This window comes from Nerophis ophidion, linkage group LG09, assembly GCF_033978795.1.
Source record: "Nerophis ophidion isolate RoL-2023_Sa linkage group LG09, RoL_Noph_v1.0, whole genome shotgun sequence".
NCBI classification, from domain to species: domain Eukaryota; kingdom Metazoa; phylum Chordata; class Actinopteri; order Syngnathiformes; family Syngnathidae; genus Nerophis; species Nerophis ophidion.
In genome coordinates, this window is record NC_084619.1 from 43,678,090 (window position 1) to 43,704,422 (window position 26,333).

The window sequence follows — 26,333 nt, forward strand, 5'->3', positions numbered from 1 at the left end:
GAGCTGTAGCTAGTGGTTGGCGTGGCTTTTTGTATCTTCTAACAGTGTCTAGTGTCCGCATGTTTGGCGATTCATGATCTTCTAGTCCGGCAGTGGTAATGGTACTTGTAAGAAACAGATTATTTTCTATCACGGTGGTGAGGATTAGTGATAGAAGCGGCTCCGAACTGTTGATGGAGATTAGTCGCACTAAGATGACGTGTCCTTTCCAGTTTGCTTTTACATTCTAGCTACTGTTCTGTCAAGACATCACACACCCACCCGGAATTAACACACCTCTTGCACATGTGTAACAAGGAATACAAAAATGTAATTTTGTATTCTTTTGAAGGAATCTTAATGTGAGTACAATCTTTAACCATTTAAACACCAGCACACAGCTGTGGTAAAGATCAGGATGGGCTCGTCAGCTCATCAACCGATCTCTGATCAGTTAAAAAGGCACGTATCAAATACCAATCCAATGATCAGAATCGCGACATCTCTGATTATAACATTTGAACATTTGAGTTTAAAAGTCGATGAATTTCTGAAAAACAGTGCTGTGTAAGCTGGAATAGATAACATGTTTCTCTATTGTCTCCTGTTGTACTCACTTGCTCTTGCGAAGAGCGTGCTCGACACTGTGACCCCTGAACTTCTTGTAGTAGTCGATGAAGGAGAAGGGCAAGTTGATATTTAGAGGGTTGGTCCTGCCAGGAGCTGCTGCTCGCTTCCGTGACTCAAAAGCGATCATGAGATCCACCCAAGCGGCCGGCCTCTTGATTTTGAACTGGTCGATGAAATCCTGTCCAAAGATCTTACACAGAAGCTTCTCAAATTCATAGTCGATCCCTAGAGAGCCATATGGTCCACCTGGATGTGAAAATGTACTGTTTTGAAAGCCAGAAGAAACAATCAGAGATGTTTGATCAATGTTACCAGAAGCCTTGTAAAGCTCTTTTAAATGTCCCTCCGGGAGACGAATCTGATGGACGGTCAGGTCCACCGTCCCTCCACCACAGTCCACTACAACATAACGATCTCCTGCACAAAGGTAGCATAAACATGGTGATGACATCTTTGCTGTTGAAAATTATGTTTACTTCCACATTATTAAGTTTGGATTCTTAAAATGCTGGATTCTGACACAGTCATGGAACGGGCCCTCTGGTCCTGCTACTTATAGCACACACACATGCGGGGAGCATTGGCAGGGAGATGAGGATGCCTCTATGGGGTCCTACTGACTTGTCCCCTGCTCATCCATCCCTCAATTTTAGCTGCATGTGGGCTTCACGGTGGCAGAGGGGTTAGCGCGTCTGCCTCACAATACGAAGGTCCTGCAGTCTTGGGTTCAATCCCAGGCTCGGGATCTTTCTGTGTGGAGTTTGTATGTTCTCCCCGTGAATGCGTGGGTTCCCTCCGGGTACTCCGGCTTCCTCCCACTTCCAAAGACATGCACCTGGGGATAGGTTGATTGGCAAAACTAAATTGGCGCTCGTGTGTGAATGTGAGTGTGAATGTTGTCTGTCTATCTGTGCTGGCCCTGCGATGAGGTGACGACTTGTCCAGGGTTTACCCTGCCTTCCGACCGATTGTAGCTGAGATAGGCGCCAGCACCCCACGCGACCCCGAAAGGGAACAAGCGGTAGGGAATGGATGGATGGATGGATATAGACACTTAGGGTTTGGGGGGCTCGGCATGGTAGGGACCCACAATGGCTTTGATGTCCCCCAATTTTAATCACATTATTAATCCCCACAAGCATTCATAACTCCCTCACGCTACAGTACACACATCAATAGGGAATGGAAGTCGGCCGTAACAACTGACTGTGTAATTTTAACTACACAGTAGACTTTCTGGGGGCCTTATACACACCAACAGGTGGGTTTGGGTTCAGGAGTGCGGCCCGCCCTTCATTGCTTCCTTGGCCCGTTCGGGCTGCGGGTACTGCGGTCTGTTGGCCTGCCATTCCTGGGCAGAGACCTCGCTGAGGGTGAAAGTTGTTTATTTATTTATATTATATATTTTTTAAATGTATTTGTGTTTCTTTCTTTCTTTTGTGTGGCGGGGTCCATGCCCATCTGGTCAGGCTTGGCGCTGTGGGTTATGTGTCGGTGGCATGTCGATGCTACAGGGTGGGGTTGATCGGCTGGCTCTTGGTGGACAGTGGGTGCCATCGCTCAACCGCTGCCCTGCTGGCCTATGTATGGATGTGTTGATTTATATGTATGTGTGTTTGTGTATGTATGTTATTATTGCTACAGATTTGTGTGCGTATGTATATGTGTTTGTATGGATGTAGGTATATATATATATATATATATATATATATATATATATTTTTTTTTTTTCTACCGCTTATTCCCTTTTGGGGTCGCGGGGAGCGCTGGTGCCTATCTTAGCTACAATCGGGCGGAAGGCGGTGTACACCCTGGACATATACATACACATAAAAAAATATATATCTAATATATTTATGTATATTATATATATATATATGTATATATATATATACATAAATATATTATATATATATATATATATATTTTTTTTTTTCTACTGCTTGTCAAATATAAATTGGGGGCGGTATGGCGTAGTGGGTAGAGCGGCCGTGCCGAAACCTGAGGGTTGCGGGTTTGCTCCCTGCCTCTTGACATCCAAATCGCTGCCGTTTTGTCCTTGGGCAGGACACTTCACCCTTGTCCCTGGTGCCGCTCACACTGGTGAATGAATGATGAATTGATGATAGGTGGTGGTCGGACGGGCCGTAGACGCAAACTGGCAGCCTCGCCAATAGACTGACGGAAGCGAGGCTGCCAGTTTGCGCCTACGGCCCCTCCGACCACCACCTATCATCAATTCATCATTCATTCAGGTGTGAATGAATGATGGGTTCCCACTTCTCTGTGAGCGCTTTGAGTATTTAATAATAGAAAAACGTGTCATAAAATCGAATTCATTATAAATTATATATATATATATATATATATATATATATATATATATATATATATATATATATATATATATATATATATATATATATATGTATACATATATGTGGGAAAAAAATCAGAAGAGTACTTCATTTCTACAGAACTGTTTCATGAGGGGTTCCCTCAATCATCAGGAGATTTTAATGGACGCATTCACATAGCATGGTTTATATAGGGCACAGAACGGGTAGGTACAGGCAGGCGTAGGGGTGTGGTGATTGGCTCATGCGTTACTACCTAAGAGGTGTCTCCGTCTGTGACGGCATGCTGATACAATTTCACTGCGCTTTTTGAGGGATAACAGGTCTGGGTGGTATATAATAAACCGTTTCTCTTTTAAGCATAGGTTGCATCTTTTATTACCACTGTTCTAAGGTGTGCTGGATGCAAATATTTGCCATGTTATTGAATATTCAACATAATTGTCTTCGAGGTTCCAAATGTGCTTGCTGCGTTCTGTAGTATTCCACAGACTTTGGTTTCTAAAAGAAGCCTTGTGATTGTTTCATCTGGCTTTGAACTCTCCCTCGGTTAATCCTACATACGTGTCAGGTGTGTTAATGTCCTTGCGTGTTACCTTTGATTGGTAAACGACTGATGTTTGTAAGAACCCCCGTTGAGAGGGCAATCAGGTTTCTTGCGGCAGTTGCAGCCTTTGTTGGTTTTGGAGTCGCTCTGTCTAGGGGCAGACAGCCCCTTTGCAATTGCTTTATTGTGATTTGAAATAATTTGTTGTATATTATTAATACAGCTGTATCTCAAATTAATGATGTTCTTGTTGAATACTTTTCTTAGGGTGTTGCCTATGGGGAGGTGTTTGTCGATCAGAGTGAGGAGCTTGTGGCCGATATTAGTTGAGACGTTTTTTGCTGTATGGGGGGTTGTACCAGATAATGTATCGTTTTCTGCTCTTTTTTGGTTGGTTTCCTGGCGTGGGTTCGTAGGTGAGGGTGAAGTTGTATCCGCTTGCATCAATTGCTTTCTGGTACGGGAGGTTGTTTGGTCGAATTCAGCTTTGCTAGATGACAGCATCAATAGCCTTTTATTAATTCCGGTAGGTATTCTTTTCGTGGTGGTGGGTGGGTGGTTGCTGTCATGGTGTACATATTGGAGTGTTGTGTTGGGTTTCGTGAATGGTGGCTGTTATTTCTCAGGTTGAAAGTGACGTCGAGGAAGTTAACGGTTTGCTTACACACACACACACATATATATATATATATATATATGTATATATATGTATATATATGTATATATATATATATATATATATATATATATATATATATATATATATATATATATATATATATATATATATATACAAACCCCGTTTCCATCAGTTGGGAAAATGTGTTAGATGTAAATATAAATGGAATACAATGATTTGCAAATCATTTTCAACTCATATTCAGTTGAATATACTAAAAAGACAACATATTTGATGTATAAGCTGATAAACCTTTTTTTTTTCCAAATAATCATTAACTTTAGAATTTGATGCCAGCATCACGTGACAAAGAAGTTGGGAAAGGTGGCAATATATACTGATAAAGTGGAGGAATGCTCATCAAACACTTATATGGAACATCCCACAGGTGTGCAAGCTAATAGGGAACAGGTGGGTGCCATGATTGGTATAAAAGCAGCTTCCATGAAATGCTAAGTAATTCACAAACAGGGATGGGGCGAGGGTCACCACTTTGCAAGCAAATTGTCAAACAGTTTTAGAACAACATTTCTCAACGAGCTATTGCAAGGAATTTAGGGATTTTACCATCTACGGTCCATAAAATCATCAAAAAGTTGAGAGAATCTGGAGAAATCACTGCACGTAAGTGATATTACAGACTTTTGATCCCTCAGGCGGTACTGTATCAAAAACCGACATCAGTGTGTAAAGGATATCACCCCATGGGCTCAGGAACACTTCATAAAACCACTGTCAGTAACTGCAGTTGGTCGCTACATCCGTAAGTTCAAGTTAAAACTCTACTATGCAAAGCCTAACCCATTTATCAACAACACCAAGGAACGCCACCGGCTTCATGGGCATGAGCTCGTCCTAAGATGGACTGATGCAAAGTGGAAAGGTGTTTTGTGGTCTGACGAGTCCACATTTCCAATTATATTTGGAAACAGAGGACGTGGTGTCTTCCAGAACAAAGAGGAAAATAACCATTCGGATCATTGCCACCTTTCCCAACTTATTTGTCACGTGTTGCTGGCATCAAATTCTAAAGTTAATGATTATTTAAAAAAAAAAAAGGTTTATCAGTTTGAACATCAGATATGTTTTCTTTGTAGAATATTCAACTGAATATGGGTTGAAAATTATTTGCAAATCATTGTACTCCATTTATATTTACATCTAACACAATTTCCCAAATCATATGGAAACGGAGCTTGTATATAGATTTTTTTTGGGGGTGGGGGGCGGATGGGGGCAATTTCAGGGCCTGCTTGTCTGGCAGGGGTCAGTGCCCCAAGCTACTGCAGCCGGGCTGTGTGTCTGGGGCCCCTGGGTTCCACCGTCCACACCTTCCGGATGCACGTCTTGGATGGGGCCTGCTGCGTCTAGTCTCCCCGTCTATCATGGCAGCTTGGTGCACTGAAAAGTATTCCACAGTGCTGCAAGTTGGCCAGCTGCTGGGGTAGTGACCTTGTGTGATAATGTGTCTGATCTTTTTTAATTTAAAAAAAATCTTTTGATTTATAAATGTTTTTCCCCTCAGGGGGAAGATTTGCTAGGGCAGTTGCTGGATGTTCCATCTCAATCGCTGGGGTCCCTGCAGGTGGGGTGGGTGGTTTCAGTGGCCCTGTGCTGGGCAGTGTTGCGACGACCGACTTGTGTGCTCTCTGGGGGAAAGGGAGGTGGGCTCGTGGGGGCCCGGTTGCTGGTGGGGCAGGGGCGTTCATCCAACAGGGAGTCTCTGGGCTCCTCGGGGTGGGGCGTCCTGCCTTCTTGCCTGCGTGGGGTGTGGTCTCTCGCTGGCTTGGGGGGCTTCTCCCGTGCCTTGTCCTCTGCTGGGTGCGTCCGTCTTTGGCCTGCTGCTGGCCCTGCCGGGGTTCCGATCGCAGGCCGGTTTGGCTACGTGGGGCCTGTGGTCCCTTGTTCCTTGGGCGTCGCTCCTGCTGTTTTGGGTTGGGCTCTTTGGGTGGCTGGGGCCGTATTTTGGCTACAGCACACACTGGGAGAAAAATATATTGTACATACAAATACACATACCTACTCGCATACACACAATTATACATAAATATATACACACATACGTATATTCATTCATTAATACTTACATACACGCACACAAGGTACTTATGAACATACATAGGTACGTACAGTACGCTCCCGCATACATACACAAATGCCACACACACATTTACTGTACAAACATACATATACCCATACTGTACATATAAAAGCACATATGCATAAATACACTCATGCATATAATCACGTTTCATTTAACATATATTAACGTTGTTGCCCTAGGGGAAACTGGGTAACCCACGGCACACTGACAGAGCTTAACCTATTGCTACTATAACAATCTTCAAGGTTAATACAATTCGCTTCTCTTTTTTCCCCTCCATTTATCTGCTTTTGTATTTCAAGTTATCATTACATTTATGTAGTGTTGTTTGAAACTATTGTTGATAATAGAGATAGATATTGTTATTATTCATTATCAATAGTGCTATTTTTATTGGTGTTTGTATTGCTCCATGTGTAGTGGTATAATGTTCATTGTCATTTTTGTGTTGATATTTACTTCACTAACTGCTTCTCTGCTATCACTTTCACTATCATATTCATACATATTGTATTTGCTGATGGTGTTCTGTTGTTGTTGTACTTGTTATTCTTTGTATTTTAAATCCAACTATACTATTAAAGTATTATTAGTACTATTTTTAATTTTCCTGAAGGAACTCTCCTGAAGGAATCAAAGTACTATCTATCTATCTATCTATATCTATTAGTTCAGATTATGACTTTTAAAGAGGAACTGCACTTTTTGGGGAGGAATTTTGCCCATCATTCAGAAACCTTATCTAAGATAAGCAAACATATGTTTTAAATTTTTTTGTGCTTTCTAACTGGTAAATATATGCGACCAAAAGTCCGCTTACAATGCAACCCATGGGAGTAACTATATTGTGCCTATAAGGGGCAAAAACATCTAAACACTCCATCAACGTTTTACATACATGATGTAAGTATTAATGTAATGTTACTACATAACATATATATAATATAATATAATATAAATATATATTAATTGTAACATTTAATATTTACATATTTTTCATCATTTTAAACAGCCGCCTATGTTCGCTTTTTTCTCTGACAACATCACAGATTATTTCTTACTAGACACGGGTTGTCCTGATACCAATATTTTGGCACCAGTACCAAAAGGTATTTCAATACTTTTCTAAATAAAAGGCGACCACAAAAAATGGCATTATTGGCTTTATTTCAACAAAAAATATTTCGGTACATTAAACATGTGTTTCTTATTGCAATCCAAGAATAATTTCATCCTTAAATAAAATAGTGAACATACTAAACAACTTGTCTTTGAGTAGTAAGTAAGCACACAAAGGCTCCTAATTTGGTTGCTGACGTATGCAGTAACATATCATTTCGTAATCTTTTTTTTTTTTTTTTAATTATGAGGGACAAGCGCTAGAAAATTAATTATTAATCTACTTTTTCCATTTACTGTTAATACCTGGTTACTTTCTGTTTTAACATGTTCCTTCTACACTTGTGTTAAAATGTAATGAACACTGATTCTTCTGTTGTTTGGATGCTTTTCGTTAGTTTTGGATGATACCACAAATTTGTAGTTAGAGAATCATAAATTGGTAATAATTTAAGTCCTTATGTGTCCAGGGACATATTTCCTGAATTTATAAACATAATATACATTTTTAAAAAACAAAAAAATATTTTGTGGTTATAAAAATCATGGATGTAATCGACAAGATATGCTCTTGTACTTGGTATCATTACAGTGGATGTCAGGTGGAGATCCACCCATAGCATTTGTTTACATTGTGGAGCGCCAGCTTGTTAGCAGTGACACCGGTGAGCTATTGTATCCTACTACAGTGTATAGTGAATCATGTTTAGCTCTTCTTCATCCTGCAGGGATGATATTGTGAAAAAGTTACTCTATTTGTTGCTATCAGGGTGAGTATTAGTGATTAAGAAGTAGCTAAAACACTGCCGGCTGCAGATGGACGTTAGCCACGAGGTAGCAAGCCATGTTTTAAAGCACCTCTTGTAAAGCTGCGTTTCAGTGTTATAGCTTCAGCTTTATTGTTAGTTTTTAAGCCAAAATGCATCTATTCTATTTTCTGTCTACATACCGTGTCTGCTTGTATGTACTACATGCGAACATGCTTCTCTGCTCGTAAAACCAGCAATGAGCGCCGTCATGCCCGTAAAAAATAAAGGGGAACCGGTAGTTTTTAAGAGGAAGTATAGTACCGTTTATGATTCATTACTATCGCGGTACTTTACTAATACCCTACTGTAGACTTTGCCGGCTGTTACGATATTCTTACAGTCCCGTTTAAATGAAGAATGACTCAAAATTATCGCAATAAAAAAAAAGAGGGGGAGCCACTTTTTATGTCTTTCTTGCCATTTCTGGATCTAAATTGGATGGCCAACTTGTCGGATTATGTCCTCATCCTTCTACTACCAAGGTGAGAGGTATTATTTATGATCTAGAATAAAATTCCACAAGCAAGGAAGCAGTTTTCCACTAGATGATATCAATATAGGCACAAAAGCTGATCACGGCCCCACTATAAATACAGTGGGGCAAAAAAGTATTTAGTCAGCCACCGATTGTGCAAGTTCTCCCACTTAAAATGATGTCAGAGGTCTGTAATTTTCATCATAGGTACACTTCAACTGTGAGAGACTGAATGTGAAAAAAAAATCCAGGAATTCACATTGTAGAAATTTTAAAGCATTTATTTGTAAATTATGGTGGAAAAAGAGTATTTGGTCACTTCAAACAAGGAAGATCTCTGGCTCTCACAGACCTGTAACTTCTTATTTAAGAAGCTCTTCTGTCCTCCACTCGTTACCTGTATTAATGGAACCTGTTTGAACTCGTTATCTGTATAAAAGACACCTGTCCACAGCCTCAAACAGTCAGACTCCAAACTCCACTATGGCCAAGACCCAAAGAGGTGCCGAAGGACACCAGGAAGTGAATTGTAGACCTGCACCAGACTGGGAAGAGTAAATCTACAATAGGCAAGCAGCTTGGTGTGAAAAAATCAACTGTGTGAGCAATTATCAGAAAATGGAAGACATTCAAGACCACTGATAATCTCCCTCGATCTGGGGCTCCACGCAAGATCTCATCCCGTGGGGTCAAAATGATCATGCGAACGGTGAGCAAAAATCCCAGAACCCCATGGGGGACCTGGTGAATGACCTGCAGAGAGCTGGGATCAAGGTAACAAAGGTTACCATCAGTAACACACTACGCCGACAGGGAATCAAATCCTGCAGTGCCAGATGTGTCCTCTTGCTTACGTGCATGTCCAGGCCTGTCTGAAGTTTGCCAGAGAGCACATGGATGATACAGCAGAGGATTGGGAGAATATCATGTGGTCAGATGAAACCAAAAATACAACTTTTTGGTATAAACTCAACTCGTCGTATTTGGAGGAAGAAGAATACTGAGTTGCATCCCAAGAACACCACACCTACTGTGAAGCATGGGAGTGGAAACATCATGCTTTGGGGCTGTTTTTCTGTTAAGGGGACAGGACGACTGATCTGTGTTGAGGAAAGAATTAATGGGGACAAATATTGTGAGATTTTAAGCCAAAACCTCCTTCCATCAGTGAGAGCTTTGAAGATGAAACGTGGCTGGATTTTCTAGCATGACAATGATCCCAAACACACCGCCCGGGCAACAAAGGAGTGGCTCCGTGAGAAGCATTTGAAAGTCCTGGAGTGGCCTAGCCAGACTCCAGACCTCAACCCCATAGAACATCTGTGGAGGGAGTTGAAAGTCCGTGTTGCTCGGCGACAGCCCCAAAACATCACTGCACTCGAGAAGATCTGCATAGAGAAATGGGCCAAAATACCAGCTACTGTGTGTGCAAACCTGGTAAAGACCTATAGTAATCGTTTGACCTCTGTTATTGCCAACAAAGGTTGTATTACAAAGTATTGAGTTGGGTGATATTGCCTTTTTTTAATATTTCTAGTTTTTTAAGCCATATCGCGATATATGATATATATTACGATATTTTGCTTTGGCCTTGAATGAACACTTGATGCATATAATCACAGCAGTATGATGATTCTAAGTGTCTACATTAAAACATTCTTGTTCATACTGCACTAATATAAGCTACTTTTAAACTTTCATGCAGAGAAGGAAATCACAACTAAGTCAATTTACCAAAACTGTATTTATTAAAGTTATTAGCAGGTGACTATTCAAATGATGCTACATATTAGCAGTAATGCTACTTTTGGTAGCAACTCTTGTGCCCCACACATGACAAATTAAAGTTGTCTATTCGACATATTCCCGCTTGAAGCCGAACCACGGCCAGACGATGGGCCCCGTGCTGTTTTTCTTGGGAATTAGTTTTTCCTTCATTTGTTACGAGATTCGCACCTTCTTTCTCTCGCAACAACCCGTTAGCATCACAGCTAACGTTAGCCAAGCCGCTACTTCTCCGCTGGGCGAGGGCGTGTGCGTATGACGTGACAGTAAGTGACGTATGAATGTGCGCCTGCTTGTCTGTGAGGAGACACAGGAAAGAGCGAGCAAGAGTGTAATGCCCGCAGCTCCGTGAGAACGTCTACTCGAATTTTACGATATAGTCATTTTCTATATCGCACAGAGACAAACCCGCGATATATATCGTATATCGATATATCACCCAGACCTAGACCAAATACTTATTTTCCACCATAATTTACAAATAGATTATTTAAAATTCCTACAATGTGAATTCCTGGATTTTTTTTCACATTCTGTCTCTCACAGTTGAAGTGTACCTATGATGAAAATTACAGACCTCTGTCATCATTTTAAGTGGGAGAACTTGCACAATCGGTGGCTGACTAAATACTTTTTTGCCCCACTGTAGTTTGTCTGCGTCAACGATATCACTAATACTTGGTTAAAATTCAGGTCAGGAAATATAAATGGAGTATTGTTGGCGCTTTTCGAATGGTTATTTAGAAGGCTTTATGGACGGAATAGAGGCCCTTCTATTGACTCTACTGTAAGCTGACTTTTTTTTACACTTAGTTACGAGTTAGAATGCCCATCCATCCAACCATGTTCTACTGCTTGTCCCTCTCGGTCTCTCGGGGTGGCTGGAGACTTTAAAAAAAAATATGCCTACCTACTTGTCTCTCATAATGATTGTGAACAAAGGCACAATTACCAAAAAATGTGCAGTTACCCTTTAATCTACTTTTTAAATACTTCCCTATGGTCCATACAACATGTAATGGTGTTGCTTTGGTCAACATTTTTACTATTTTTTGCTTTACAGAACATCTTCCAGGAGCTTTCTGACTGTCTCTGAAAACAAGCTGTTTTTCTTTTTAAATGCAAATGAACATCTCTATGCTGACAGAAACTGTCAGCAATTTCTGTAGTTTTCGAGACGGCCAAGGACTGTAAAGTATCATACATTAGAATTATAATCTACTTCTTATTAAAAATGGCGAAACATTTTAACATCCAAACGAGAAGGAAAGAGCCCAAGTCTGACTTGCAACGAAAGGAAAGCAAATAAGAAGACAATTCAGGAGTAAGCCCTAAAAGAAAGCATCTGAAAGGTGTGTTTAACTTTCTTTTTCAACACGTTTCAGTGCAAATAATTAGATGTAAATAGTTATATCTGTCTCCATATTTGAAATGGCATTTGTACATCTCTGCGACAATATTGCAATATATGTAGTATGTTTATCTAAATAGATTGCTACAATACAGCTACAATTCAAAATTAAATCAAATTAATTCTTACGTCTTCATATGAGGCTCGTGGTTAGTGTAGTGACCTATGCTGGTTAATACCAACAATGACACAACATTTTACATAATGGCTCTCACCATGGACATATTTTTGTTTCGACAACAAACACGCTACAAGCCTGAGCTTGAAAACATTTACAAGGTAAGGAATGATCTATCGATATAATAACTATGTCACAAATCCTAGTGCATCTCAAAAGGCTTGTTTGGAACAAAGCAGCATTGTTTTGTTAATATATTCTCAATGCCTCCATGGATTGAATTCACATTTTTAGCACTTTTGAGGAGCGCAAACACACAAAAACAAAGCAAAAAAAAGTGGGAGTTGTATAGTATGACCCCTCCAAAATGTCTGATATGTACCCAAAGAGTTGAGATGCAGAGCCAGGGCTGGAGACCTTTTGGGTCCATTTCGGACTTTTTGGACACTTCTTTTATCAATGGCACCATTTAAGTTAATTTGGGACCTTCTTTCTGGTCTACATAACATGTAATGGAGGGTCTTTGGTCAAAATATGTTTTACAGACGTTTTTTAAGCCACTTTTTGACAGCCTCTTAATGATACGCCATTTTTGTGGCCAGTCTTATTTACCGGATTTATTCCAAAAATGGAATAAATCTGGTGACATAATTGGTGCGAAAAACATCACAGGTTGTGCAAATTCCAAACGCCTTGTTTGGAGGAAGTATGATAGAAGGCAATATCATTTTATAAATATTTCTGCGATGCCTCCATGGTTTTAATGAAAATTTTTTGGACTTATGCATATCACAAATACTTAACAGCGGGTACCAATAGGTAAAAAAAAGTTAGTTTTGCATAATAGCGCCCCTTTAAGGTCATGGTTTATTTTAAGTAAAGCAAGAAAACATATTTTCTGTTTACATATTTCAATGTAAAAGCCAAGTGTTCCCAAACAGGAGATTTTAACAACAAAATATTAATTTCAAGCTCCTTGGCTCTATCACTAGCCATAACTTCCACTTCAGCACGGGTATCTTTCAAATTTGAATTAATAAGATACCAGTGGTTGGTGCATATGAATCGATACCGGTACGCAACAGTACCAATTTTCGGTACTTTAGTGTGCGTTGATGTGTTAATTTGTTTAATAGTAAAATACATTATTTTTGATATAACATTTAGTACTGAGCTGACAATATTAAGTATGCTGTTGAGTTTATATCTTGTTTTCTTACACGTCTGATAATCATTTGCAATTATTATATCGTGGACTCTGCATGCATTTGCAATTCCAAGACATTAGATGGCAGTAGTGTAAAGACTACAGTGCATTTCCGAAGCCAGGAAGTAGTCTTTGCCGTTAAATATGTTTTTTACAACTCTTATGCAGATGTCTAAAAATATGAGTGCAATGGATGTCAATCTAAAGGCCAAAGTGCAGAAGAGGAAACATGAAGGAGTTACTGTGGAAAAGAAGCAGAAGGCAACAACGACAAGTAAAAAAAGACTCTACCTTCTTCCAGCTCCGACCAAAGCTCCCCTACGACATTTTCCACCAAAAAGGTGCGACTTTGCCGGTTGCGCCGCACATGCTCCTTAGCTGCTTGTTAACAAGAAAGAGAGAGTTTTAGTGTGTGTTCAGGGTGTGAAGGTCTGCTTGGTCAAGCTGCGTGCATCAAATAGTGTGCAAGGTAAAAAGTGCAGAGCTGCATGGCAAACAAACCTGTGCCAAAAAACATTCCTTCAAAATAAAAGAAAACATTTGGGCGCATTTACAGTCAAACATGTTTGCTCGTCTCATCACTTCTAATCTTTATTTCTGCAATTTAACTACTGTTTCAGTGGATTATTTCCACTGTTGAGAGTATTTATTGTTATTACTTGCCGGAAGAGCCATGTGTGACTCAGTGCCTCCAAAATTCCGTGGGCTTTTTTTTGTGATTTTTGGATGCTTAAAATGCCTGATTTCGTGACAGCATTTTCAAAAAGTTGCAGGTACAGTTGTAATGTTTTAAGGCTTAATTTTTTATCCAATAACATTGCATCTGCTTGTAATTTTATGAATTTGTAATCACAATTTTAAAAGTATTGTGCAACCGTAGCCCCACCCAAAAGGCAAAGAATTTCAGCAAATCAAAAATTAACATTTATGGTAGGAGTGTCCAAATACAACTTTTTCACTTCACCAAAATTGAGTTGAGTTGTGTTGAGTTTGAGTTTATTTCGAACATGCAAGCATACAACATGATACATAACAATTTCTAGTCTCTTTTCAACATGTTCGAAAAGGAGTAGGAAGAAGCAGAGTTTATTTAATCCTACCTCTTTTCTTTTACATAACAGTTGCTAAAACTTTTGTTCACTTCCTGTTCTCAATGTATTCACAATATACTCCATAAGTAATCACAATAAAAATAAATAAATAAATATATAATACTCGGTGAAGTAAGTTACATTTTCATATGGTGGGATGAGTAAGATTATTTTGAAAAAATGAACGGATGGATGGATAAAATAAATTCAGAATGTTTATCATGGTTCTTATTCTTTGTACTTTGGAAACACTTTAAGTTTGAAGAGTTTCTTTGTGGATCATATTTGATTGCTTAATCCATTCCATAATTTAATTCCACATACAGATATACTGAAGGTCTTAAGTGTTGTACGTGCATACAAATGTTTTAAATTACATTTTTCTCTAAGATTATATTTCTCCTCATTTATGAGAATAGTTGTTGTACATTCTTTATAGGCTACAGTTTGCTTTGTGTATAATTTTAGCTGTGTCGTGGAATTTCAGTATTTTTGATTCAATCGTTCTAGTTTTTTGATTAAAATATTGTGATTAATTGTGTCAAGTGCTTTAGTTAGATCCATAAACACTGCTGCCGGACATTTTTTACTATCTACTGCATTGGTCATTTATTCAGTAATTTCAATTAAAGCCATCAAAGGTGAAATATTAGCTCTGTGTCCATATTGGTTCTCGTCATGTATTCTATTTTTGTTTGTGAATCTCTCTAATCTGTTATTGAACAGTTTTTCAATGATTTTGGAAAATTGTGGAAGTAAAGAAATAGGTCTATAATTTGTCTGCAGTCTTATATAAATTGGTTTTCATTTTGTTTGGAAATATACCTGTTTGAAATGATATGTTACTAATATACACTAATGGTCATGAGGTCTCTTCAATAACCTTTTTTATATTTTCCATATCAATTCCATTACAATCAGTTGAAGTCTTAGATTTGCATTTTTTCACGATTATAACTATTTCCTCCTGTGTCACATTACTGAGGAACATGGAGTTGGGATTTCGCTCTATGGTATCATTTTAGTCCTCAATTGAAACTGGGTCTGGAATCCTTTCTTCCAATTTTGGTCCCATATTTACAAAGTAATTATTGAAGGTTTCAACTAATTCCTTTATGTTGTCATCATGTTTATATCCGTTTAAGAAGTACTGGGGATAATCCCTCTTCGTGCCATATTTAATAATGCTATTGAGGATACACATGTTGCTCTCATATTGTTTTTGTTCCTGTCCAAGAATTCCCTGTAATATTCTTTTCTACATGATTGTAGTATGTTTGTTAGCTTGTTTTTATACTTTTTGAACTTATTTTCTGCCTCTGTAGTTCTTTGTGCTATACATTTTCTATATAGTGTATTCTTCTTATAACAAGCATTTTTAATCCCTTTGTCATCCATGGTTCATTATTCTTTCTCTGCTTTCTATTGAACTGTTTCAATGGACAATGTTTGTCATAGGTAGATACCGATACAAGTAAGAATCAAACATAATTTTAGTGTTTTGTAGTGTGGGATGCTACTGTAGAAAATATTTGATCAAGTAAACTTAGTCAAGCAGAGAACAATGGAAGGTATGAAAAAACATTATCGTATTTATTATTTACTCTCTGGAATGGACATATGTTATCTGTAAGTTGAAGTGGAGTGGTAATTGTTTGTTTGGCAACACCTGGTGGCCACAATAATTCATGGCGTTGAGCCCATGTTGCAGTCGTACGATGCGGACACATTTGTTACCATTGTTACCTTTTGTAAATGACTTGACTAAAATAAAACAACACACCAAATTTGTGGGCAGCATGGTGTTAGAGGTGTTAGTGCATCTGCCTCACAATACGAAGGTCCTGTGCAGTCCTGTGTTCAATCCTGGGCTGGGCTCGGGATCTTTCTGTGTGGAGTGTGCATGTTCTCCCCGTGACTTCGTGGGTTCCCTCCGGGTACTCTGGCTTCTTCCCACCTCCAAAGACATGCACCTGGGGATAGGTTGATTGGCAACTCTAAATTGGCCCTAGTGTGTGAATGTGAGTGCAAATGTCCGTCAATCTGTGTTGGCCCTGTAATGAGGTGGCGACTTGTCCAGGGTGTACGCCGCCTTCTGCTCAAATGCAGCTGAGATAGGCTCCAGCCACCCCCTGCGACCCCAAAAGGGACAAGCGGTAGAAAATGAATGGATGGATGGCTGTCCAGCTTTGCACATGTAAAAACTGCAGGGCAGTTTGGATCAACGATTATATCACAGATTATTTAGAAATGAACCTTTGAATTCTAGTTGTAAACTGAGTACTGTAAAGTATTTCCAAACTTATTTTAAATTGTTTGTATTATCCATTAAAAAAGATGTATTGTAATAAACATTGACTTTTGTGCAATATTGTATATATACATACTGTATTACTGTTGAATGATTTTGAAAAATAAATCTATTGGTAACTTTTTTCCTTAATATTGCAATTTATTATGGTTATTTTTCCTCTTCTTTTGTGTTTTTCAACAAACACAAGCAAGCAAAAAATAAATCAGTGTTATAATAAACAATATAAAAATAAACCATTTATTTTTTCGAAATAAAAATATGTTAAATAATTTTGACTTGCAGTCTTGTCAGCCCAGGACTTTTATTGTGAAGGTTGGGTTTTTGTTTTTTTAGCTTCCATCCATCCATTTCCTACCGCTTATTCCCTTTGGGGTCGCGGGGGGCGCTGGTGCCTATCTCAGATACAATCGGGTGGAAAGCGGTGTACACCCTGGACAAGTCACCACTTCATCGCAGGGCCAACACAGATAGACCGACAACATTTACACTCACATTCACACACTAGGGCCAATTTAGTGTTGCCAATCAACCTATCCCCAGGTGCATGTCTTTGGAAGTGGGAGGAAGCCGGAGAACCCGGAGGGAACCCACGCATTAACAGGGAGGACAGGCAAACCTCACAGAAGGATCCCGAGCCCGGGATGAACCGAGGACTACTCAGGACCTTCCTATTGTGAGGCAGATGCACTAACCCCTCTGCCACCGTGAAGTCCTGCGGTCAAGTTGCGATGCAAAATGTTATTAAAGTGAAATTGTCTTCTTTCTTCATGTTAAACTTTTCACTTTTCTATATTTACTTCATTAACTGCTTATTTGTTATCACTTTTCGTATCATATTTGTACAAACCCTGTTTCCATATGAGTTGGGAAATTGTGTAAGATGTAAATACAAACGGAATACAATGATTTGCAAATCCTTTTCAACCTATATTCAATTGAACGTACTACAAAGACAAGATATTTGATGTTCAAACTCATAAACTATCTTTTTTTTGTTGCAAATATTAATTAACTTAGAATTTCATGGCTGCAACACGTGCCAAAGTAGTTGGGAAAGGGCATGTTCACCACTGTGTTTCATCACCTTTCCTTTTAACTACACTCAATAAACCTTTGGGAACTAAGGAGACACATTTTTGAAGCTTTTCAGGTGGAATTCTTTCCCATTCTTGTTTTAAGTACAGCTTGAGTTGTTCAACAGTCCGGGGTCTCCGTTGTGGTATTTTAGGCTTCATAATGCGCCATACATTTTCAATGGGAGACAGGTCTGGACTACAGGCAAGCCAGTCTAGTACCCGTACTCTTTTACTATGAAGCCACGCTGTTGTAACATGTGGCTTGGCATTGTCTTGCTGAAATAAGCAAGGGCGTCCATTATCACGTTGCTTGGATGGCAACATATGTAGCTCCAAAACCTGTATGTACCTTTCAGCACTAATGGTGCCTTCACAGATGTGTAAGTTACCCATGCCTTGGGCACTAATGCACCCCCATACCATCACAGATGCTGGCTTTTCAACTTTGCGCCTAGAACAATCCTGATGGTTCTTTTCCTCTTTGGTCCGGAGGAAACGATGTTCACCGTTTGCAAAATACAATGTTAAATATGAACTCGTCAGACCACAGAACAGTTTTCCTCTTTGCATCAGTCCATCTTAGATGAGCTCGGGCCCAGAAAATCTGGCGGTGTTTCTGGATGTAGTTGATAAATGGCTTTGGCTTTGCATAGTAGTTTTTAACTTGCACTTACAGATGTAGCGACAAACTGTAGTTACTGACAGTTGTTTTCTGAAGTGTTCCTGAGCCCCTGTGGTGATATCCTTTACACACTGATTTTTGATGCAGTACCGCCTGAGGGAACGAAGTTCCGTTATATCATCGCTTACGTGCAGTGATTTCTCCAGATTCTCTGAACCTTTTGATGGTATTACGGACCGTAGATGGTGAAATTCCTAAATTTCTTGCAATAGCCCGTTGAGAAATGTTGTTCTTAAACTGTTTGACAATTTGCTAACGCAGTTGTTCACAAAGTGGTGACCGTTTCCCAATCCTTGTTTGTGAATGACTGAGCATTTCACGGAAGCTACTTTTACACCCAATCATGGCACCCACCTATTCCCAATTAGTCTGCACACCTGTGGGATGTTCCAAATAAGTTTATGATGATAATTCTTTAACTTTATCAGTATGTATTGCCACCTTTCCCAACTTCTTTGTCACGTTTTGCTGGCATCAAATTCTAAAGTTAATGATTATTTGCAAAAAATTTAAGTGTTTGAGTTTGAACATCAAATATGTTGTCTTTGTAGCATATTCAACTAAATATGGGTTGAACTCACAACCTACCGATCTCAGGGCGCATACTCTAACCACTAGGCCACAGAGTAGGCAGGACTCCATGTGACTCGGTGTGCCACTTAAAGCTAGTAAGACTGCTAAAAGTTATCAGCAGCTGTTTGGAGAAGACTCTGTTGATGCGCTTCATCTTCAACATCATCTGCTACACACGAAATTGGTGAGTCTTGTGAGCAATGTGGAATGACAACGTGGGACACAATTTTAACAAAGAATGCTAACAACATGCTAACAAAACAAAAAAAGAGTCTCAGCGACAGTTAATTAACTGTCGCTGAGACTCTTTTTTTGTTTTGCAGAATAACTTACCTCTGTAGTTTCAGAACAACGAATCCCAGTACTAACTTAGAGGAATTGCCTAGAATGTGATTAAGTATTTTCTAACAGTTGTGTTGTAGTGACCGGGCGACAGCCACAGCAATAATGCTTGGATAATCCTTCGGGCTACCAGTGAGTATTGTAATCTAAAGTAAAACACATTCAAGGCAACTAATTTGGGTGAAACTTACTGTATGTCAAGGTTCTTTCATCTTTAGAGATGATGTTAAATTATGTTAAAAAAAACATATTTAAAAGGTGTATATAATGTAAAAATAAAAATATTCTATATATTAGAAATATAATTTTACCACAATTAGGCCTGGAACAAATTAGCTGTAATAAACAAGGGACAACTGCACATGAACACAAATACTAATGTATTTCTTTGTTCGGTTTTGTAGTTTGAAAAAATCAAAAGTAAATGGTCTTGGACAAGAAACTTGCTTTCACCATTTCTGGAGCCATTGAAAATGTTAAGCTTGATGCACAAGTTGAGTTAGAAACACTCAACTAAGTGCATAAGGTCCTTGCTTACATGAACACACCTGCTGGTGACGGTAACAAGCGAGTTTGCGAAAGATGCTATATGCTAGCTGGCTGCACTCGATGCACTTATGTTTGCAATCATTAATGGCATTGAGAGCTAGCTGCTTTTAATAGATGTCTTCAATTGCAGCCTCTATACACAGTTTTTATTTGGACTTTTCACAATTTGACTGACAAACTTGAGTATTTAACCAGACAAATCAACGCAGGTCACGTGACCAGTCAAACTTTCGTGGTTAGTAAAATACATTCTATCCCATGCAATTAATTGTTCCGCCCTAGTACAAACAGTCACAATTAAACGTTTTCATACACTTTTAAAGAACATAATATAATGGCTGTCTTGAGTTTCCAATAATTTCTACAACTCTTACTTTTTTGTGATATAGTAATTGGAACACATACTTGTCGGTCCAAAAAACATTCACGATGGGTTTTTTTTAAATAAATTTTCTATGGAGGTGTTTAGGGCACGTCCAACCGGTAGGAGGCCACAGGGAAGACCCAGGACACGTTGGGAAGATTGTCTCCCGGCTGGCCTGGGAAGGCCTCGGGATCCCCAGGGAAGAGCTGGACGAAGTGGCCGGGGAGAGAAAAGTGTGGGCCTTCCTGCTTTGGCTGCTGCCCCCGCGACCTGACCTCAGATAAGCGGAAGAAGATGTATGGATGGATGGATGGATGAATTTATTATGGGTCTACTGAAAATGTGACTAAATCTGATGGGTCAAAAGTATACATACATCAATGTTAATGTTTGGTTAATGTCCCTTGGCAAGTTTCACTGCAATAAGGCGCTTTTGGTAGCCACCCACTAGCTTCTGGTTGAATTTTTGACCACTCCTCTTGACAAAATTGGTGCAGTTCAGATAGATTTGTTGGTTTACTGACATGGAGTTGTTTCTTCAGCATTGTCCACACGTTTTAGTCAGAACTTTGGGAAGGCCATTCTAAAACCTTAATTCTAGCCTGATTTAGCCATTTCTTTACCACTTTTGACGTGTGTTGGAGGTCATTGTCCTGTTGGAACCCCCCACTGCGCCCAAGACCCAACATTCAGGCTGATAATTAAAGGTTGTCCTGAAGAATTTGGAGGTAATCCTCCTTTTTCATTGTCCTATTTACTCTCTGTAAAGCACCAGTTCCATGGGCAACAAAACAGGAATAGAGCATAATACTACCACCACCATGCTTGATGGTAGGATGGCGTACCTGGGAAAAAAGGCCTCACCTGGGAATAAAGGCCTCACCTTTTCTCCTCCAAACATATGGCTCGGTATTGTGGCCAAACAGCTCATTTTGTGTTTCAACTGACATCACATAGACAAAGATAAGACCTTCTGGAGGAAAGTTCTATGGTCAGATGAAACCAAAATTGTTTGGCTACAATACCCAGCAATATGTTTGAAGGAGTAAAGGTGAGGCCTTTAATCCCAAGAACACCATACACCTACCCTCAAGCATGTTCTGTTCCTGTTTTGCTGCCAATTGAACTGGTGCTTTACGGAGAGTAAATGGGACAATAAAAAAGCAGGATTACCTCAAAATTCTTCAGGGCAACCTATAATCATCAGCATGGAGGTTGAGTCTTGGGCGCTGTTGGGTGTTCCAACAGGACAATGACTTCAAACACATGTCAAAAGTGATAAAGGAATGGCTAAATCAGGCTAGAATTAAGGTTTTAGAATGGCCTTCCCAAAGTCCTGACTTAAACGTGTGGACAATGCTGAAGGAACAAGTTCATGTCAGAAAACCAACAAGTTTAGCTGAACTGCACCAATTTTGTCAAGAGGAGTGGTAAAAAACTGAACCAGAAGCTTGCTAAAAGCTTGTGGATGCCTACCAAAAGCGCCTTATTGCAGTGAAACTTGCCAGGGACATTTAACCAAATATTAATATTGCTGTATGTATACTTTTGACCTAGCAGATTTGGTTACATTTTCAGTAGACCCATAATAAATTCATAAAAGAACCAAACTTGATGAGTGTTTTTTGTGACCAACAAGTATGTGCTCCAATCACTAACACACAAAAAGAAAAAAAGAGTTGTAGAAATTATTGGAAACTCAAGACAGGCATGACATTATCTTCTTTACAAGTGTATGTAAACTTTTGATCGCAACTGTATACTATGACTGTAATATTCTTTAATCACAGTGTATTATTTTAGTGTATTTACATCTCTTAAACAGTGTGTTCTATCTGCTGGCACCAAACACCACCGAGTCTTTATTATAGTCCGCTGTCAGCTATGTTGTTTGCAATACATTTAAAAAGTGTTTGTCCATCTTAAACATTCATTTATGTTCCAACACATTTACCTTCGCACATTAGAAGCATTTGTTGAGAGCTATCTATAGCCCTAATTTTTATTGTTATTTGAGAGACGATGAGACATTATAATCGCACATCAACATCTCTGTTATGGAAACAACGAAGTTGCATAATTGCGGTAATTGTTTGAATTAGTGCAATCACAACATTGCAAAATCCGGGAGCTACTGAATAATTACATGACGTGTTTTCATTACACACGCAAATGTACGAGTGAAGAAGCATCATTTACATATGTTAGGAGATACAACACATATCAGTGATTGAACGAGCAGAAACTGCTAAAAGCATACTGATTTTAGGATGTGAAGACAAACAGAAAATTAACAGTACAGTAAAACCCATTTAAGTTAACAGCCTTTGGATTATCTGACTCACGTCGACAACCGCTTATGCAGACATAACCAAAAATTATTTACTAACCTCTACCGACAAAGTCACAAAAAGAATGAGTGATGATAAAGAATTTTTAAGTTTGTTGACATGGTTTTTCGCCATTAGGAGGAAATGTATTCATTAAGTTCAAGACCAAAAAAAAATCATCAAAAATTACATGTACATACAACAGTCGACCTTATGTCGACTGTTGTGCCAACTTAAACAGACACGTTTCTCGTAACAATAAGAAAAGGACTCAAAGAGTGTGTCCACAGCGTCAAGATGTCAACATAAACATAAAATGGATTAAAATGGGTTCCAAAGTAGTTTATTTGTAATGTTGTCTAACTATATATTTAACTTTGTCCTTTTGAAACTAAACGCAGTATATATAAAGGTACAGCTACTTTGAAAAGTACTACGAGAAAGGGCCAGAAAAGAACAAAAAAAGAGAATAAAGAATGATTGGTTTGGCATGCATGAGTGTAAAATAAATTGCTAGTGTAAAATAAATAAATATGAGTGTAAATTAAATGAATGCGAGAGTAAATCAAATGAATGTGAGAGTACAATGAATGAATGCGAGTGTAAAATAAATACAAATGAGTATAAACTGAATGGATGTGAATGTAAAGTAAATTTGTATGAGTGTAAAATAAATGAATGTCAGTGTAAAAATAAATGAATGTGAGGACAATAAATGAATATGACTTTAAAATGCTGTAAATGACTGTAGTAGGTAAAAAATAAATGATAGTGAGTGTAAAATAAAAAAACTTGAGTCTAAAATAAATTAAAATGAAGGTTAAGTGTAAAATAATGAATAGGAACGTTAAATGAATGAATATGATTGTAAAACAAAATAATGAGTGAAAAAAATTATTAAATATAAGTAAAAAATAAATTAATGTCAGTGTGAAATAAATTAATATGAGCTGAAAATGAGAGGTACAAAATGGATGGAGCATACAATTAAGGTTTGTTTACCGTGGCCAGGAGAAGCTAGTTGATGATCAACATTGGGAAGAAAATAGTCCACATGGTCAGTTACAGTACACATATAAAAGTAGTTAAAAGTACTTGTTGAGTACAAGTGTTGTGTAGTACCTTGAGTCATGGCAGTTCCCACATTGTCCGTTGGGCTACAGCCATTCTGATTGGTCTGGTTGCTCAAGTCCACCATCTGGTGGAGACGTAACTTGCGGCAATAAATTGATGCCGCCTCGGGTTCGAGGGCAATGATAAGTTGCTCTGGGTTGTCACGTGACACCAAACCAGACTGTATGGTGACAAAAAACACAAAATTACAAATACATTTAATGTACATTTGTTACTATAAGTATACGAAAACAAAATGTAAAACACAAACACGCACACAACTTAAGTCCAAGATACGATTTGTTGCCTTTGATAATATTTGTGTTTGGCCTGAAAACATATTTATCTAGCTTTTATTTTGTGTGACTCAACAGGTATCTTTTATTTTGGTATGAAACCTAAAATATAAAAACATAAAGTATTCTGATGATATAGACATATAACGAATAACAATGCTGTTCTGATACAACCTTCATACTTTCAATACAATACTCGAGCCTTGAGTATGGCCGATTCCGATATTTTTGGTCTGATACAATATCAGCAGAAATCATACAATTTGTTCATTATTGTGTAGTGTTGAATGATAGAAAACGTTTGATCAAGTGACATTAGTCAAACAGAGAACAATGGTTGGTATAAAAACACTAACCTACTTAATATTAACTATCTAGAATGGACACATGATGTCTTTAAGTTTTAGTTGAGCGGTGTTTTTTTGGGTGACAGCTAGTGGCCACAATGATTCATAAAAATAAGCTCATGCCACAGTAAATTGAATAATGCGGACACATCTGTTATTGGGTACTTTCTATCAGCTTCTGCCTTGGATACTTTATATGTTTAAGTAATATGTAACAATAAGTATTTGATACTTGTTTATATTGAAAAATGTGTGGTTTTAGATTGCAATTTTATTCAATTAAGGACACATATTTCATATGTCTAGTTTGTGCTGTCAGCTGTTAGCTTAGCTTAGCTTAGCTCCTAGTAACATATAGCCCACCATGTTCACCTTTTGTAAATGACTTGATTAAAATACAAGAAAAGACCAACACTGTGTCCTTATTGGAGTACATTTAGATGTTAACAAGCTCTCTAACTTTGCACCTTTCACTTTTCCCAGCAATGTGTCTGCTAAGCTCTGCTTTCAGGTCGGAATGATGAGGCCGTTGATTTGTGACAATCATTTTAGTATTAGTTTTGCAGGACACAGCCGTACCCATTCACTTTACTGTGCAGTGCACTGTGCACACGCTACGACTCTCTCTTTACTTGCCCACTCATTCATTGACGTCACTCACCCAACACATTGCCATTTTCGCAAACACACATACGCTACTCTCGTAACATAGTTAACCAGCTCTCTTGTTGTACACATGTAGAAACGTAGACGCGCACACAGCTGCCCAATTAGCGTCAACTAATGCAAGTGAAACTACAAACCCCGTTTCCATATGAGTTGGGTTAGATGTAAATATAAACGGAATACAATGATTTGCAAATCATTTTCAACCCATATTCAGTTGAATATGCTACAAAGACAACATATTTGATGTTCAAACTGATAAACATTTTTTGTTTTGCAAATAATCATTAACTTTAGAATTTGATGCCAGCAACACGTGACAAGGAAGTTGGGAAAGGTGGCAATAAATACTGATAAAGTTGAGAAATTCTCATCAAACACTTATTTGGAACATCCCACAGTTGTGCAGGCTAATTGGGAACAGGTGGGTGCCATGATTGGGTATAAATCAGCTTCCATGAAATGCTAAGTCATTCTCAAACAAGGATGGGGTGAGGGTCACCAAAATGTAAGGAAATTGTTGAACAGTTTTATAACAACATTTCTCAATGATCTATTGCAAGGAATTTAGGGATTTTAACATCTACGGTCGCTAAAATCATCAAAAGGTTCAGTGAATCTGGAGAAATCACTGCACGTAAGCGATGATATTACGGACCGTTGATCCCTCAGGCGGTACTGCATCAAAAACAGACATCAGTGTGTAAAGGATATCACCACATGGGCTCAGCAACACTTCATAAAACCACTGTCAGTAACTACAGTTGGTTGCTACATCTATAAGTGCAAGTTAAAACTCTGCTAGAGTATATATGTGTGTGTGTGTGTGTGTGTGTGTGGGTAGGGGGGGGGGGGGGGTTCCCACATTTGAGGTCCTCTCCAAGGTTTCTCATAGTCATCATTGTCACTGGCGTCCCACTGGGTGTGAGTTTTCCTTGCCCTTATGTGGGTTCTTCAGAGGATGTCGTAGTCGTAGTGGTTTGTACAGTCCTTTGAGACATTTGTGATTTAGGGCTACATAAATAAACATTGATTGATTGATTGCTATGCAAAGCAAAACCCATTCATCGACAACACCAAGGAACGCCGCTGGCTTCGCTGGGCCAGAGCTCATCTAAGATGGACTGATGCAAAGTGGAAAGGTGTTCTGTGGTCTGAGGAGTCCACATTTCAAATTATATTTGGAAACTGTGGACGTGGTGTCCTCCGGAACAAAGAAGAAATTATCCATCTGGATTGTTATAGGCGCGAAGTTGAAAGGCCAGCTTCTGTGATGGTATGGGGGTGTATTAGTGCCCAAGGCATTGGTAACTTACACATCTGTGAAGGCACCATTAATGCTGAATGGTCCATACAGGTTTTGGAGCAGC

General features: G+C 38.8%; 1 protein-coding gene across 8 annotated transcripts in view; it reads right to left on the reverse strand.

The window, feature by feature from the left end:
• The window catches only part of hspa12a (heat shock protein 12A), a 143,326-nt gene that overhangs the window by 9,688 nt on the left and 107,305 nt on the right, over window positions 1–26,333 (reverse strand). For 2 of the 8 annotated variants that reach the window (XM_061911032.1, XM_061911035.1), the window contains 5 exons: window positions 23,664–23,835; window positions 23,544–23,558; window positions 13,512–13,598; window positions 922–1,026; window positions 597–855 (listed from right to left, as the gene is read on the reverse strand). In XM_061911032.1, coding sequence (XP_061767016.1) covers window positions 597–855; window positions 922–1,026; window positions 13,512–13,598; window positions 23,544–23,558; window positions 23,664–23,835 — 638 coding nt within the window. Of the gene's footprint in view, window positions 1–596; window positions 856–921; window positions 1,027–13,511; window positions 13,602–23,543; window positions 23,559–23,663; window positions 23,836–26,333 lie in introns of all 8 variants that reach the window. The other 6 variants (XM_061911033.1, XM_061911039.1, XM_061911034.1 and 3 more) reach the window with 3 other exon arrangements.